The following is a 17,338-nucleotide window of genomic DNA, read 5'->3' as shown; positions in this document are numbered from 1 at the left end:
TAACAATTTATCAAATGACAAATGAGTTATGAGCAAATAATACCATATAATTTTTAAAAACATAGCCATTCTTAAATATATTTTGAATAAATAATTATTTTTAAATTTAATCAACTGAAAATAATATCCGTACAATTGTGTGAGTCAAATTCTAGTTTTATTGAGGCATGTTATATATTAGTGCTGCATGTTTTAGGTAACATTTTAATGATGCACGCTTTTAAAAATCTCCATTATTAAAATTATGCACGTAAGGATAACTCATGAGTTTTTTTGGTTGATTAAATGACATTATATCCAAATTTATTTAAAGATATTTCATTAAGGTAACTGAAAAAAGACAAACAATAAAATAGGAAGTTTAAATTCATTTAAGCATATTTCATTAATATAACTGAAAAGACAAGTAATAAATTAGACAGTTTTATTCGTTTTAGGATATTTCATAAATACAATTGAAAAAGACAAGCAAAAAAAATAGGGAATTTAGTTAATGAAGTAAGAACATTTTCAAATGGGTACTTCTTTTTTAATAATATAGATGCTTCAAACTTCTTTAGATGCATATTTCAGTGTTTCATGATTTTTAAAAATAAATGGGCCAAAAGAGTGTTTAGCTTCTAGAACAATAATTATCAGGTCCGGCCCTGGTTACAATTCTAGATTTCTAAATTGTACATGTTTGTTTAACCGAATCCTAACTAACCCGAGTAACAATATAACAACCAATTTGACTAAACCCAAAAGCCTAAGTTTAGATCACATACTAACAGTTAAATTGAACAGTGATTGAAAACATTTTTGTTACTAGTGTATATCCCTTGGTCTCCTAGTCATACACAGTCGAAATAAGGGCTTGGAAATCTATTGAATCACAATGTGTACTTGTTAGAATGTGCAATAGATCATTCTTACTTACCTATGATCGATTCAAATTCAAAAAAAAACTAGAAGTCCAGTTGTAGTCATGAGGAATAGGTCCTCTGATATTCTCTTTTCTTTATGTCTACTAAATGTTATGTCCAGTATTATTTTTCAGTTAATCGGAACCGTAGTTTGCTATAATAGATGGTAGATTTAGAATACTTTAGTTTAGGTACCAAATCATCCAGTTTTCTTTTTATTGCTACGGCAAAATAGCACATTGAGTTACTATTACAGAGAAATATAAGAGTACCATATATGTTATTGTTTCTAAGAAACGGCATATGTGATTGCTAAACTCTTGAGTCATGTTGTGACTTGTGACTTGTGAGTTCATGTTGTACATCACGCCAATTGCAGAAAGATTTTCTTTAACATTTTTTTGTGGAACACGTACATTCTAGATAGATTCAACTGTAAATCTTTAGCGACAAAAATTTTACTTGTTGTCTGAATAAACAACTTAAATTTCTTATGTACATAAACAAAATGTTTTCTGTATTTGTTTTATAGCTTTTAGTTAGATTATAAGATCTGTTTATTGCATTTTAAGTGGTCATCGTATCGTTTTTTTAACACAGTCATCGTATCTTCTATCGTTTGTTCTTGGCTGATATATCATCTTTGACGTTTGCTTCTTGATTCTTCGAAAATAAGTTGTGGGGCCGATCGTAGAGTGTTTTGCCCCTTCACTCAATAGTAATCAAACGTGGAGTTGCTCATTCATTTCTGGCTTCCAATCCATTAATAAGATGAATATATTACCCCCGTGTAAAATATTTTTTCACATAAGCTGCGTTAATAGAGTTTTTTGTCATAATGCGTATGACGTATTATATAGTTTTTTCCACGCGCGTATAGGCTTTATAAGCTTATAGCTTTTGCATGTCATGTGCGCGGCACATAGTTAGGAATAAAACCAATCAATGACCAGAATACATAAGTAATGAACAATCATGATCATAGATTCATAGTCAACGGCTCATGGAGCTTATTATGGACCGAGAAAAGTAATCAATTTAGACGGTGGTGGTGATACGACTATCACGGACGTTGACAGTGACACGTAGAGAGCTCCCACATTGGGTCGCCAGCTTCGGTTGCGCAGTAAGCGTAACTCGTATGTGACACTTACCGTATTTAGTGCCAAATAAGAAGGATCTTAGTTGTTCCACCGTCATAACACACACGTGCTACGTTTGAATTAAAACATAAGCTTAAGAGACAACTTATGCACATGCAGTTGAAGAGAACTTGTGCTGTTTTTTTATCAGTCATGCATGTGTGTTGTCCATTCATGATTTTTAAATTAATGTTAATTCGTTTGACTTCCTTTATTTAATCGTTTTTCCTTATAGGGAGTCACGTATCTAGTTAATAATCGAGATCGAATTTACATATATTAACGTGTATTATATAAGGTATTATATAATGCACAATAGAACAAAAATTGCCTTTTGACTTTTGATCAAAACTGAATCATCTGTGACATTTATAGATTAGAAGAAATATACATGACGAGTATACGAGGGTTATACATAAATCGTTTGTATTAGAAGTAACGACGCAAATAAGGAATACGATTTCGTATTTGTCTTGACTGTAAAACTTTTCTGAATCAATCAACATAGAGATAAAAAGAAAATGAATAGTGGCAGAAAGTACAAATACTTAGTAAAATAATGAACGTAATTGATAAAACAAAATTAATGTTGAAGATTAGCTGATGTCAAAAAAAGGTTAAAGATTAGCTTAACTGACTATAGATACCAGGTGTTGCATATAACAATGAAAAATATTCTCTCTGTTTCATAATAAATGATTAAATGTCATTCTAACATTTTTTTTTGTTACGCAAAAAATATCACTTTACAATTTCAATGAAAATTATATTTACTTTCAGCTAAAAATTAATTTTAAACTGCATTGATATTATAAATAGTTTTATTTATCTCAAATACTATTGATCAAAGATGTGTAATTAATAATAATTTACATATATTTTCATCACTTTTTTAATCTGTGTAAAAAATGTCAAAATGACACTTATTGAGAAACAAATGGAGTATATAGTAACAAAATTAATATTATACTACGATTTAATTTTAGATTTGAATAATTATGAGTTTTGTTTGAAACCTCTTAATAACCCCAAAAATTGAAGATCAAACATGTAAATCAAAATTAATGTTCAAACGTTTCCATTTCGATTTTAACCATGTTTGATACAGTGATATTATTATGGCTCTTCCAGAAACTAATTATACCGTTTAAAAAAAAAAAACTTTTTTCACCAATGAGATCCAAACGTGTATGACTTCATCTAGACAACGATCACTTGTGGCAGCCTAGATTTGAGGAATAATTAATTCATTTTAAGCAATGGCCTATAAGTTTTTCAAATTCTTTTAAATATATAAAAATCAGAATTTAAAATAATGTTTGTTGCTGCCTTAAAATACCCATCATTTGCAAGAGCATAGATCTTCTCTTAAGTCCCACTCTTCCTTTCATTGCTTCTTCTCTGCTCCAAAGCCAAAATCTCTTTGGTTAATCTCTTACTTAAAACACAAAAATGGTCATTAAGATTCCCAATACTATCATTAAAAGCACCTCACTTCTCTCTTTAATCCTATACTTCCTAATAACAACAACATCTAATCCTCATTCCGTTTTGGGTGATGAGGTTGCCGACGAAGAAGATCCCGAGTTTTACATTCTTGATGAAGCTCTCACAATACTCTCAAACGTGACAGTTTCATCCAAAACTAGACTACTAGTTTCTAAGTACAAGAAGATCAAGAAAGGAATGAGATGTCACGTGGAGAGTTACAACATTTGCAATGGATTCAAAGCGAACAATGGCACGAGCCTATTGCATTGCTGCAAGATGCATTGTCGAAATATTCTTGGAGACATGAATAACTGTGGTCGATGCGGTAAGAAGTGTGGTTTTGGGCAGCGTTGCTGCGGTGGTGTTTGCACGTACGTTAACTTTAACCCTAACCATTGTGGGAAGTGCACGAGGAAGTGCAAGTCAGGGTTTGAGTGTGAGTATGGATATTGCGGGTATGCTTAATTAACTTTATAAAATATTGAAAAGTGAGTGTTATAATTTATATTGTATTTTTGAGCTGTTATATTGTTTTCTTTTGTGGAAGAGACCGTTATAGCATATATACTGTGAGGATTTTATAAGTATACAAAGTCTTCATGCATACGCATGTAATGATTTTGTGGGTGAGTATACATATGTAACACAAACATAATTATTAAATAAAAATTTAAAACATATAAAATGTTATACTTAATCCTTGATAACTTGTTACAGCTTCTTTCTAGAGATATCTGATGATTTCAACTGAAATTTCCTTTCTTCGTTTTGATCCCTCCAATCTGTGATTCAAACACAATTAACACAACATTTCTAAAATAAATCACTAACTAACCTCATTTTCAACAGCTTACCTTGAATTTCTCTTTCCCACTAAAGAGACAACATCACATGTCTTTACTGTGGTTCCGTTCTTGGTAACTAGACTGTAAAGAGGAAACTAAATGATCTCGAGGAATTCGTTGTAGCATAAAGGAGAAGGAACAGATGTAACAAAGACACAACTATGTAATGTGGTTCACCAAATTGACTAGGTACAAATGCAAAAAGAGTTTATTATTTAGAGATAGTATAGACCAAATTTTTTAGCAAACTTTCTCTCCTAGACACAATTTTCGAGGCACATCCCAGATCTTCTTTCTCCGGCGCCGGTGAAGCGTTTTCTCGCCGGCGCTGGGCACTGTCACCGGGAACCTCAAGCTCTTTCATCTTCATGGCTTTTTCTCACTTTCTCTATCGTTTGTTACTGTGTTACAACATTTGTTCTATCGGAGGAGGGAGACCCCAACGGACGCAACGACGAAGCCGAGGACTCTTTGTCTCAGATCTACCGGCGGTCCTTTCTCCTCAGATGGTTTCTGCTCTAGCGACGAGTCGAGAGGATTCTCTCACCGCCGCTATGTTCTGGTTCTTAGGGAGAGTTCCCGATGAACCTCGCTCTAGTAGCTATCAGACGGGTCAAGAGATCGACTATGTCCCGTACTTTCACCAGCCCTTGGAGCATAGTTCTTATTTAACGAGCTCTTCCCTTCCGTCTCCGGTAAGGACTGAACCTCTTATCATACTGTGTTTTGCTCTCTCCCAGTTTTCAGGCATCAGATCTCAGATCTCCATGAGACCAGACCTTAATTTCTTAGATGTTTCTTCACTTTACTCGTCTCCTAAAGTGGTGCTCTCTGCCCTTGCGTGGATCCTCCTCAACGGCTGTACTGTTTCTCTCCGACGCATCTCCGGTGACCTCTCCTATGGCACCGTCAAACAGCCAAAATTCGACGCGTTTTGCTCCGAGCAGGTTAGGTGCAATGGGTTACCTTTCACTTATGATTGGGTTTGGCCCATTAGAGCTACACAACCTGCCAGCTCAAATAGAAACAGCCCAAGTAGAAGCTTACCAAAGCCCAAACTCAAGAATGAAAAAGCGTTTCAGATTATTACAGAGATTTTCTTTATCAGAGATTTCCGGCGTGTTAACCTCGGTTCTCTCTCGACCATTCTCCTCTGCCGAGGAGACACTGTTACCACCTTACCTTTTTCCTATGGAAATAGGTATTTCCTCGGTCTTGGTGCCGAGTGTATGCTTCAGTTTCCTCATCGGTTTGCCATCTTGCGTAGCGGTCTCCACGGGACTTGAAGATGCAATCGAGATTACTTTGGTAGTTCTCGTAGATGAGGTCTGGACCTCAACGTCACATTACGTGACTATTCTCCAGCTGTTCGACTTTGTCGTGAAGGCTCTCCCGACGCATTCAAGCACCGTCTCGAATTCGCTGTCATCTTTGGTTGAAGACTTATCTTACTTAGCTTATTTATGTGTTGTATGTTATGCGTATGGACAAAAAGGATGGCTAATTCCCTCTTTCTATTGTACTGAACAAGATTGATTATGAATGAAAGAAACTTTGTGTTCAAAAAAAAATTTAGAGATAGTATTCAGCTTACATTAATATTACAAGAATACAAGATATATAGAAGGCATCCCAATCTTAAAATCCTAGTGTGCCTAGACTCGTGAGCATAATCCCAACAATATCACATCTATAACAATTTGATGCAACACATTTGATGCGACCCAGTTGATATGATGTATTTGAGGAAGCATCCATCGCCTAGATGCAACATATAGAATGAAGACACATCAGCAGAATTGGTGCTCATCATTCATACCTAGGAGGTTCCTAACTTCCTATTCAAGAGCAAGCGAAGGTATCTTACTACAAGTTGCAGAAACATTCCCAACCTATGAAAGATTCATTCATAAGGCCAGATTACTGCAGAGCAAGATACTGGTTAACAGGTTACAAGTGAACCAGAAAGGTTTAACCTTGTCCAGAGCTGAAGCAATGAACAAACCAAGTTCAGGAACTATCAGAACCTGAGCTCCTTTTTCTTCCTTGGATACCATTAAATTCAAATAGCCAAAGAAACGATGTTAAAGAAAAGATTTCGTTATGGAGCTGAATAATGTTGCTAGACAGAATCAATGTCGTCATAAAAACAGGCTTGAAACCCGAATTCCCAGTGATGCTACAAATGAAAAACCAACACAAACATGAAACATACTTAGGCTCTTACAAAGAACAAACCTCAACAACACATGAATTTATTATATCTCAAAGCTGCAACTAGGGGATGATTAATTGTGCTGTAAAACTGTTTTTAGGTTTACTTTTTTACTTAAAACGATAAAACGTATTAGTTTTTAAAACTACATTCCAAAGATAACAAATTCTGTAGCTGGAAAAGATGCATTGTCTAAAACAATATTTTTTAAACGGTAGAAAAAAATATTAATGTAGCAAGATCTTTATGTTTTTCATTTTAATTTTATAGTTACAGCAAATACAACTACATCAACCAACCTAGATCCTCCTACACTGCTCAGCTTAAGATAAAAGACAGATCCCACACAAAACTTAGCTTTAACTTAAGTTAACATTTTCAGAGGGAAAATTTTCTACAGAGATGAAAACTGACCAAAGGGTAAGCTCCCTTAGCAACTACTGTAACAACAGCAATTTTTTCCCATTAGTAAAAATGATTCTTCTAAAGGTAGTGTGAGAAAAATCTGTATGAAGAACCATGGGCGGATCTACGTTACGCAGCATGGGGGCAGCTGCCCCCAGTAAAATCTCTAATTAAATTTAAATGCACTAGGAGAACAATGTGTTCTGCTCCCTTATTGGTTAAAACGTTTTTTCTGCCCCCACTAGACCCACGTTCGAACCCATCTGCAACCTTAAATAGTGCTATTTTTATCTTTCCTTTACTTTTCTGGTTTCTTTTTCTTGACCACGTGTTTCATTAGTTTTCTCATGTTCTTTTTTCCTTGTTCCTATATTGGTTTCATTCTAAATCTTTTGTTTTTATATATTTTGAGTTCAAGTGTGTTCAAAAAAACAAAAAATATATATGTATATATACATTTTTTTTTGAATTCAAGTATTTTTTTTCATATCATTTTGTTAGTATATTCACTATTTTTCTTCATTTATTTTTTAGTTATATTATTTCACAAATTTATTTGTCTTCTAAATGTTATTCTTATTGAAAAATATTAGAACACATTTAAGGAATATTATTGAATAATAATTAATTTATATAATAATTAATTAATTAATTATGCCCCCACTCAATATATTTTCTAGATCCGCCACTGTGAAGAACTTCTCTTCTTGAAGCTGCACGTCTTTGCCTACAATCCCACAAGAATTGAGAGAATGAGAATGAACACTCTTCAAGAAACAGAGGGACTTTCTAGATAGACAAAGGCCGAATGACAGCCATAGCTTCTCTCCTCTGTAAACCCATGTTGATGAGAGAAGCCTCTAAGTCCAATAGAAGGTTTCTCAACATCTAATACATATCGAAAAACTCTCATTGATTAGAAGGTTCACACAACGCAAACAAAAGAAGCCAATCCAAAAGTTATATTTATGTAAAAGATTCCATGATGACTCTTACATGTATATACAATATTAAACTAATCACCACTAAGAGAGTGTCTTGGTTCCTAATGTCAACAAACAGATCAAAACATATAAACTATGAAATGTCTCTGTTTAGAATCATGAATTACAAGATGGTCAAAGACATTTCCATCCATGGAGAGACCTCATAACTCTCTATGGATGCAAATTCCTTGACTACTCTTGAAATTTTATGACACCAAACACAACACTAATCTAACTTAAATCTCCTTTTACATTTCTTCTTCTTCCTCTCATCGAACGTAAAAGAAGACAATGAAGAGAGCTAGAGGGAGCGCAAGTGCAGCAGAGGAAACACTCCAAACCCATAACCTGTAAGCTCTCCTACGCTTCAAGATGGCTTTGGGGACATTCTCGTTTCCTTTCTTGTGATGTCTGTACCTCAAACTTCTCTGGTTCCAACTCACTGATCTCCCATTCAGTGGTTTCTCCTTCTCCGGCTCTGATGCTTCCGTGACTGTCTCTGGTGTTCTCTCTAGAACCTTCTTCTTCTTAGCTCTCTTCTCGAGCTCCTTGAGTTTCTTCTCAGCTTCCTTCTTAGCTCTTATGGCAGCTTTAGCAGCAGCTTTCTCATGTAGCTTCCTCTTCCTCTCCATCGCTAGTCTAGCTTTCTCTAACTGCTCTTCTCGTCTCTTCTCCTTCAAAGCTTCTTTATCACTCTCCTCCTCCTCCTCAGTACAAAACCTCTTGAGTTCTATTGCTGTTTCATCTCTATTCTCAGTATCTACATCACATTCTGAGCTCCTAATCTGCTCATTGCCCCTTAGCTTTCGTGAAGGCAAGATTCTTTTCTTGTAATCATCCCTAAAAGCTTTGTCATTGTTCCAACGAGACATAAATTTATCAACCTATTCAAAAGACAAAGACCAAGTAAGAACACAAACTCAAACCTCAGAGACATACACCCATTCAATGTTTAAAAGAAAAATCGGTAGGCGCTATTAGGCGTTTTATAAGGAATTATTGATTAGACAGGTGCCTAATTAATACTTTTAATTTTTTTTTTTTTTTAAGTCATTTTGTTTAGGTCGTATTTGCTGACTAGTCAGAAGCCTAGGTGCTGCCTAAACCGTTTTTTAGAACATTGACCCAATAGACTTGACAAAAACAAACCTCGGAGTAAGCAAGCTCTTCAAGATCTCTAAAGTTTCCACAAGCAGCTAACTCTATGGCCTTCTTCATGACAGCACGGCTCTGGAAAAAGGCGGCATTCTACAGAAACACAACACACTAGATTTTAGAAGGAAAAAAAAAAAACAAGATCTTTAAGACACACCAACAAGCCTTTGACATGAAAGAAACACAAACCCCTTTGTCTCGTTGTATCCTCAATAATTTAATCCTTTCAAAGGCTCTGTCTCTTTGATCAAGCACACAACCCATTTGAGCATCCAACAACTCCATCTCCATCTTAACCTCACTTAACCTGTTGGTAGTTTCTTGATCCTTCATTACATCAAGTGATGACATCAGAGACAATCTCTCAGCCTACACCAAGATAACAACACACTTGAGACCATTAAAAATCAACAAAAAGGCTCTCAAAGGAGGAAGCTTTTACCCTTTTAGCTTTCAATCTGTTTGCAATGTGAATCCTCTCACTGTTGCAATTATAAATCTCATTATCAGCTTCATCGATCTTAGCCTTAATCTCAGGGTCATCGTAAGCGAACTGCTTCACAAAGTAGAAACAGAAACGATCCTCTCTCCACCCATCCTCCTCCTCCTCCTCCTCCTCCTCCTCTTCCTCCTCACCGGAGAACACAGCGTAGTCGTCTTCCTCCTCCGTGGTCTCTCTCGACGACAGATCTCCGATTACTAGCCGTCGCGCATCTAAGCCGCCGTTGCAGAGTGAAACCGGAGAACCCATTTGTTCCTGTGCCACGAAACCGCCAAAAAGACGATAAAGATCAGACCTTGATTATGACAAAAACTGATTCAACTCGGAACACGACAAGTGTTCGAAAAGGTTTTAAACTGAAGAGAAAAGGATGTAAAGGTTTAAGCTTTAAGGAAGAAGAGAACATACGAGAAGATGTTTCGGAAGTACAGAGAGAGGGCAGACTTTTTGTTGATCCCATAAGAGAAGAAAAACTGAGTTGAAGATTAAAAGCCTCGATGTTTGCGTTCACATTTCCATTTTTTATGTTTCTTGTTTCTTTCTTGATATCCAAACAAAAAAGATTACGTTTTTTTTTTCTCCTAAAGGCTGCTGCTCCATTTTAATAATCTTTTAGAATTATTTAATTTAATTGTTTTTACAGCATTTTTTAATTAAAGATATTGGCCATGTTCGTTTGCCGGGCGTTGATGCAAATCGATGTTCGTTTTGTGCATTATAATGCTACATCCAGATGGATCACCCAACTGGATTTTTAAGAACTCATCTCAAATTCTCACCCAAATGAAGGTGAGTCTTGATGGTGCATCTGGATGCAGATGCATCTAGTTCAGTCCAAAAAGATAAATGACAAAAATGACATTTTAAAATCAAAATATTATTTTCAAACCCTAAATTCTATTTTTTTGCATATATATTTTTCTACTATAACCAAAAAATACATTTTCTCGCAAAAACTGGAAAACATACTTTCCTGCCAAAACTGCAAGATGCGTTTTTCCGCAAAAAAAACGTAAAAGACACATTTCCATAAAAACACATTTTTCGGCTAAACCAGTAAAACCGCACTTTTCGACCAAAACCGAAAAATGCATTTTCCCGTCAAAACAAAAAAAAAAACACATTTTCCAGCCAAAATCCAAAAAACGCATTTTCCCGCCAAACTCCAAAAAATATTTTCCGGTCAAAACCGCAAAAAAGCATTTTCTCGCCAAAATCGGAAAAACACAATTTTCTCGCCAAACCCGAAAAACACAATTTTCCCGCCAAAACCGGAAAATGCATTTTCTCGCCAAAACCGGAAAATAGAATTTTCCCGCCAAAACCGGAGAAACGCATTTTCCCGCCAAAACTGAAAAACACAATTTTTCCGCCAAAACCGGAAAAACAGATTTTCCCGCCAAAACCGAAAAAATGCATTTTTCCGCCAAAACCGTAAAATGAAATTTTTCCGCCAAAACCGAAAAAACGCATTTTTCCGCCAAAACTGGAAAACGCATTTTCTCGCCAAAATCGGAAAAACGCATTTTCCCGCCAAAATCGGAAAAATGTATTTTCCCACCCAAAACCGGAAAAAATGTATTTTCCCGTCGAACCCGCAAAAATGCTTTTCCTGCCAAAATCGCGAAAAAACTTTTCCCGCCAAAATCGTGAAAAAAAAATTTCTCGTCAAAAACACTTTTCCCGTCAAAACTGCAAAACACACTTTTCCCGTCCAAACCGCAAAAACGTATTTTTTCCGCCAAACCCATAAAAACGTATTTTTCCGCCAAAACCACAAAAATGCAATTTTTCACCAAAAGCACATTTTTCCTCAAAAACCGCAAAAATATTTTCCGCCAAAATCATAAAAATGCTATTTTTCCGCCGAGACATAAAAAATTATATTTTAATCATTTTATTAACAAGTCCACCTGGATGTAGATGGAAGCTAAAAAATGAAAAGCAAACAAACATAGTTGCATTCAGATGATTCATCTGGATGCATGGACGAAATGAAGAAACGAACAACACCCAGATGGAGCATCTGGATAAAACATCTAGATGGACCATCTGGATGCATCTTCCAGATGTACAAACGAACAGGGCCATTTTGTTTTTACGTTCGCATTTTCTATTTATATTTCTTGTTTCTGCTAGAAATATTTAAAATACGCGTTTTTTCCTAAAGGCTGTTATTTTAATATTTTTATAGAAAAATATTTTATTATCTTATATATTAAAACAGAAGTCAGAACATTGAATCATGTATGATTTTTTTGAAAATGTACCTAATGGACATATTCCTATAAAGTCATGGTATATTTAATCTCTAATCTTATCATTTAAATTTTGGGCCTACCAGAAATTTTTATTGGGCTATCAATAATTGGATTTAAAAAATAGATGATCCTTTAAATTTATAGATAGTATAAATTAAATAGATATCATTTAATAGTGTAATACTATACATCTATATGTTAATTATTTAAATATTTGTCGATGTTAAATTTTAAAATTATGAAGATTTTTTTTTAAAATAACAGAAATCATATTATCTAACAATGATTAATCTTTACTACATTAAACCAATGAAATCAAATTTTAAACTACATAGTATATTTTAAAAATTAAACAAAAACTAAATGTTTAATTATTTATTCGATAATATAAATCTGTGAAGCGAAAAGTTTAATTTTAAAAAAAAACTTTTTTCAATTTGTGAAATGTTACAATATTTTTGAATATGACAATAAAAAAATATTTTACTAATATTTATATATATAGTTACAATTTTAATAATGAAATAATAATCTGAAAATATATATATAGAAGAAGATACAAATATATGTGAAAGTTTGAAACAATCTATTCAGTGAAAAAAATATACCGTAAATTTATTATGTTTTAAAAATTGATAGACACATATATATTTTAATATATACCAATTTAGAATTGAAAACAAAATGTTTATATAAAAATAAATGAAAACAAAAATCCGCGCGGTTCGAGATGAAGTTGTTTTTATTAACTCTCATTGACCAGCTCATAGGTTTTTCAGGGTCAATAGTCAATTATATGTTAGTCTCAATTAATCAAAACTAATCTGTATTGAGAAATTTTTAATATAAAGAAGAAGAAGAATATTAAATGTTTATTATTAATTTCAGGTATAAACGTGGTCCATACGTACCTTCATTACCACTGGCTTGTTTCTCTAATCCAGTTAATGCAACTCAACCAGAAAAAAAATACAAATCATTTTCCTACTCGCAAGTTAAAGTTGTTTGTTTAAATTCATTTATCAAATAAGTTAACCGTACAATCAAATCGGTTATGAGAATTGAATGATATATTTATAACTCAAACACATAATTAATAAAATTTCCTAAAATGTTATAAAAGGTGAGTAAATAGAAGAGTTTCTTAATTATAGCAAATTAATTTTAGAAAGGGAATAATAATTGCGAGTGTGGTTGAAGTGTTGTTATCACATTTCCTTGTGCGTTTGTTACACTTGCATAACCCCAAATCAATTTTCTGTGTTCAAGAAAAGAAAAAAAATTGTAAAGACTTATTCTTCTGTACCAGTACTCCCATATAGACACTAACTCTATACCATCCATTGATTGCGTTACACGTTAGATATAAACTTTACGGATTTACATTTTCCTTTTCAGGAAAAAAAGTTATTTGGGAAGAGTTTCATAGTTTATTCTCTCTTCATCATCTCTATATAACTTTTAGTCGACAGAAGAGAGTTCTTTTAACTGTCTATGTTTTTCTATGTTTATTTCGGAACGTATCAAACCTCAGTTCTTGCTCTCGTTGCACCAATACAGAGAAAAGGAACAAGAAAACAGGTTTCAATCTCTGTTCCTTCAATCTTTGTTTAGTTCCTCGGCTTTAGAGGACAAAAACATTATCTTTCGATTTCTAATAATAAAATCTCTATTTGTTTGATATGAACTAATGATTATGATGCTAGTGGCCTAAACCAAGATTGCTGAGTTGATGTATATGCAGAAAAAGATTTGCTAAAGAGGTTCTTGATTCAAGCAAGAGTTTTTTCCATGTGTCAGACTATGTCTCATGGTTACAAATCCTCATCAATGGGGTATGCAAACATGGATAAGAAATGGGTATTCTCATTTGTGATCACATCTCTTGTTTGCGTTGTCCTCATCGCAACCTCCTTCAACATGGGTCTAATGACTTCATTTCGACCACCATTCAATGAAACTATTCCACATTTCGCAACAAATGATCCAAAAATTGAGGAGGACAAGCTCCCACGTTTTGCTTACCTTGTCTCCGGGTCTAAAGGAGATATTGAAAGCCTTTGGAGAACTCTTAGAGCATTGTACCATCCAAGAAACCAATACATTGTTCACTTGGATCTTGAATCATCCCTTGACGAGAGACTAGAGCTGGCTTCTCGCATTAGTAATGATTCTATGTATTCTAAGATTGGGAATGTTTATATGATAACCAAAGCTAATCTTGTGACCTATACTGGACCAACAATGGTGGCTAATACCCTTCACGCTTGTGCCATTCTTCTTAAGAGAAGTCCGGATTGGGATTGGTTTATCAATCTCAGTGCTTCAGATTATCCATTAGTGACACAAGATGGTAAACACTTCCATCTTTCTTTCCTTTTTGTTCTTGATCTTGATCTTGGTAGGTTTCACTAAATAATCTTTTATGTTTTGAAGATCTTTTGTATACATTTTCAACTTTGGACCGCAACGTCAGCTTTATCGACCACACAAGTGACTTAGGTTGGAAAAAGTGAGCTCTCTCTCAGTTTCTCAAAAAAGAAAAAAAATAGTTATCGTTATCTGAAACTAATGTTTCTTGGTGTCTCATGGTGAAGTGAAAAACGGGCAATGCCATTAATGGTTGATCCTGGACTCTACATGCTAAACAAAGCAGACATTCTTTGGGTCAGACCTGGTCGAAGTTTACCAACTGCGTTTAAGTTACATACCGGTCAGTACTTTTCTTCTAACCCTAAAGTTAAAACATAGTACTTGTTTCATAAGCAATAACTTTGTTCTTGTTGCAATGAAGTGAAACTTATTACTTGTTGCATAAGCAATAAGTCTGTTCTTGTTGCAATGAAGTTTGAAACTTCTTGTTGGTTTTTATCTCAGGATCAGCTTGGATGGCTCTCTCTCGCTCCTTCGTGGAGTATATCATTTGGGGTTGGGACAACTTACCAAGAACTTTACTCATGTATTACACAAACTTTGTTTCTTCTCCTGAAGGTTACTTCCACACAGTCATATGTAACTCCCCTGAGTTCTCCAAAACCGTGGTGAACCATGATCTTCACTACATCGCGTGGGACAGACCACCGAGACAGCATCCTCGTACGTTGTCCTTAGGAGACATGGAGCCAATGATTGCCAGCGGTGCTCCGTTTGCTAGAAAGTTCAGTAGAGATGACAGTGCTTTGGATAAGATCGATAAGGAACTGCTTATGCGGACCAACAAAGGTGGTTTCACTCCTGGTGGGTGGTGTGGTGGGAAACAGGATTGCACAGTTGTGGAAGATGTGGCTAAGATCAGACCTGGTTTAGGGGCAGAGAGGCTCAAGGGGCTTGTAGATAGGTTAGTTGCAGAAGCAAAATCAGGACAAAACCAGTGTGAATAGAGTCAAGATATCAAGCTTGGGAAGAATCTTGCAGTTGAAGGCAATATATATACAACATGTATTCTTTCATATAGATTAAAGGTTACTTGTATGTCAAGTGACCTAGTGGTTTCATTAGGGCTTACTAATGAGTATACTATACAAATAATAAATATCATATATATATACTTTTATACATAGTTCTATAATAGCAACAATGTTTCCACTTTTCGTACTCTCTAGTCTCTCCTCCTCCCAAACTTGTGTATAGAAGAATTTTCAATGAGAAAAATACCTTAAAAAATTAATAAAATATTTTTATCCCAAGATAGCAAAATATTCCAAAAAAGCATTCATTAAAATAATAAATATACTTATATTTATAGCTATATGATTGATTATATTTGGATTAAGATTTAGTGAGCACAAGGGTTTAATATTTAAGAATGTGAGTTAGGGTTTAGTGTTTACAATAGTTTAGTCTTTTAAACGTTGGTGAATGTTCTTTGAAAAAAAAATGATCTTGTAATATTGTTGTGATAGAACTTTTTAGTTATATCTCTGAGATTTTCCAATTTTTAATATCTTATACTAAATATAACGTTGTACTAGAAAATATGAAAACACTAGGTAATTTTTCCGTGCTCATGCACGGATATAAATATTATAAAATAAATATATTATAATATTTTAGTTTTAATTATTATATTATTTATATTGTAATCAATATGAATGATTTTAAATAACATTAATTTATTTTAATTAGACGTATAATTTTGGATATATAATATCTCGATTGTTTGGTTATTATTTGGATATATTAGATAACATTTACTTTTCCGATTCAACTAATAATATTTTTGTTGTACAGCATAAAATTTTGATTAATTTTATTATTTTGATGTAGTTTGATTCTTGTCCTAGATTTGTAAACATATTTTAGTAAGATTATGTATAATTCAATATATATTGTTTTGAAAATCAAATAGTAAAAGTAAACTAAAGTGTTAACGATTCAAATTTACATAAATAAATATAACAATGATAGTCCTTTGAAACCTTATGCATATATATATATATATATATATATATATATATATAAGTTATACAAAACACTTAATTGTAATAGTTGGTTAATATATACATTTATAATATTATTTGAAAATTTCATATTTATTTGTAATATGTTGAGCCGTTCTATAATTTGTATGTATAAAAATATTACTATAAATAAAATATATTATTTAATTTAATGTTTGATTTTGTATAAAATTTTTGAATTGGTCTAGTAACTCATTTTGTGGGTATATTGTGTTACATATTCCGTCAAATTAAAGTATAACTATTTCTATTCATTGTATTAGTTTGGTTGTTTATCTTAGATGTGTAAATATATTTTGATTTTTTAGTAATTTAGTATATGTTAATTTGGAAAAAGAAAATTATAAAAATAAAATGATGATAGGTACAAAGTTACATAAAGCATAACCGATAAATTTTAAAAGGGAAGATTATTTCTTTACTTTGATATCAAGATTATTTTTATAAACTTTCTTTTTTATGAAATAACATTATATATATAAAAAATATTTTTCTTAAATTTTATTAATATTTTATTTATCATATATGTTAATTTGAAAAATATAAAAGGAAACTTAAATAAAAAAGAAAGATTAAATTAAATTTTATTCATTAAATATATCTTAATTTATGTTGTTAAATTATTTTGTAATAATTTGAGAAATATATTGATTTAAATAAAATGCTTAATACTTTTAAAATATATATTATGTTTTTAAAGATTATCTTTTAAAAGGGAAGATTATTTTTTACTTTAAGATCAAGATTATTTTGTGAACTTTCGTTATTATGAATTACTTTATATATATAAAAGATATTTTCGTTTTTAAAATTTATAAATTTTCTTTATTATATTGGTTTTTTGAAAAAAATAAAGAAAAAGGAAACTTAAATAAAAAAGGAAAAATAGAATAAATATTTAATAATGATAATTAGATATATTTGATTCATTAAGTGTATCATCGTAATCAACTACCGTGGGAGTTAACGTG

The 17,338-nt window shown here is 32.9% G+C and overlaps 3 protein-coding genes across 4 annotated transcripts; 2 read left to right on the top strand and 1 right to left on the bottom strand.

Moving 5' to 3' along the window:
* The first annotated feature begins 3,393 nt into the window (after positions 1-3,393).
* LOC106299370 (protein GRIM REAPER) lies at positions 3,394-4,183 on the top strand. The gene has a single exon (XM_013735472.1). It carries the CDS (start codon positions 3,500-3,502, stop codon positions 4,001-4,003), a length of 504 nt encoding a protein of 167 aa, XP_013590926.1. The 5' UTR covers positions 3,394-3,499; the 3' UTR covers positions 4,004-4,183.
* A 3,772-nt stretch (positions 4,184-7,955) lies between these two features.
* Positions 7,956-10,162, bottom strand: LOC106296806 (proton pump-interactor 4). The gene is made up of 5 exons (XM_013733035.1): positions 10,055-10,162; positions 9,587-9,901; positions 9,334-9,513; positions 9,139-9,237; positions 7,956-8,873 (listed from the first exon to the last, which is right to left on the bottom strand). The coding sequence occupies exons 2-5, from the start codon at positions 9,893-9,895 to the stop codon at positions 8,259-8,261; spliced, it is 1,203 nt and encodes a 400-aa protein (XP_013588489.1). The 5' UTR covers positions 9,896-9,901; positions 10,055-10,162; the 3' UTR covers positions 7,956-8,258.
* A 3,257-nt stretch (positions 10,163-13,419) lies between these two features.
* On the top strand, positions 13,420-15,320 carry LOC106299416 (xylosyltransferase 2). 2 transcript variants are annotated; one of them, XM_013735511.1, is made up of 5 exons: positions 13,420-13,488; positions 13,708-14,260; positions 14,344-14,419; positions 14,505-14,620; positions 14,785-15,320. In XM_013735511.1, the coding sequence occupies exons 2-5, from the start codon at positions 13,711-13,713 to the stop codon at positions 15,285-15,287; spliced, it is 1,245 nt and encodes a 414-aa protein (XP_013590965.1). In that variant the 5' UTR covers positions 13,420-13,488; positions 13,708-13,710; the 3' UTR covers positions 15,288-15,320. The 2 variants fall into 2 exon arrangements, with proteins under 2 accessions (XP_013590965.1, XP_013590964.1); XM_013735510.1 differs by lacking the exon at positions 13,420-13,488 and having other exon boundaries at positions 13,671-14,260.
* Positions 15,321-17,338: the final 2,018 nt, after the last annotated feature.

The sequence above is a fragment of the Brassica oleracea genome, chromosome C6 (genome assembly GCF_000695525.1).
Source record: "Brassica oleracea var. oleracea cultivar TO1000 chromosome C6, BOL, whole genome shotgun sequence".
Taxonomy (NCBI): Eukaryota; Viridiplantae; Streptophyta; class Magnoliopsida; order Brassicales; family Brassicaceae; genus Brassica; species Brassica oleracea.
This window is presented reverse-complemented; position numbering and strand designations above follow the sequence as displayed.

What these genes read in the sequence shown, in the direction of transcription:
- LOC106299370 (XM_013735472.1), top strand. Translation starts at nt 3,500, where the DNA reads ATGGTCATTAAGATTCCCAATACTATCATTAAAAGCACCTCACTTCTC.
- LOC106296806 (XM_013733035.1), bottom strand. Translation starts at nt 9,895, where the DNA reads ATGGGTTCTCCGGTTTCACTCTGCAACGGCGGCTTAGATGCGCGACGG. An exon ending in GGATACAACGAGACAAAGGG is followed by an intron (nt 9,238 to 9,333) that starts GTTTGTGTTTCT and finishes GTGTTTCTGTAG; the next exon opens with AATGCCGCCTTTTTCCAGAG. An exon ending in AAGAGCTTGCTTACTCCGAG is followed by an intron (nt 8,874 to 9,138) that starts GTTTGTTTTTGT and finishes TCTTTTGAATAG; the next exon opens with GTTGATAAATTTATGTCTCG.
- LOC106299416 (XM_013735510.1), top strand. Translation starts at nt 13,699, where the DNA reads ATGTGTCAGACTATGTCTCATGGTTACAAATCCTCATCAATGGGGTAT. An exon ending in AGTGACTTAGGTTGGAAAAA is followed by an intron (nt 14,420 to 14,504) that starts GTGAGCTCTCTC and finishes CTCATGGTGAAG; the next exon opens with TGAAAAACGGGCAATGCCAT. An exon ending in TGCGTTTAAGTTACATACCG is followed by an intron (nt 14,621 to 14,784) that starts GTCAGTACTTTT and finishes TTTTTATCTCAG; the next exon opens with GATCAGCTTGGATGGCTCTC.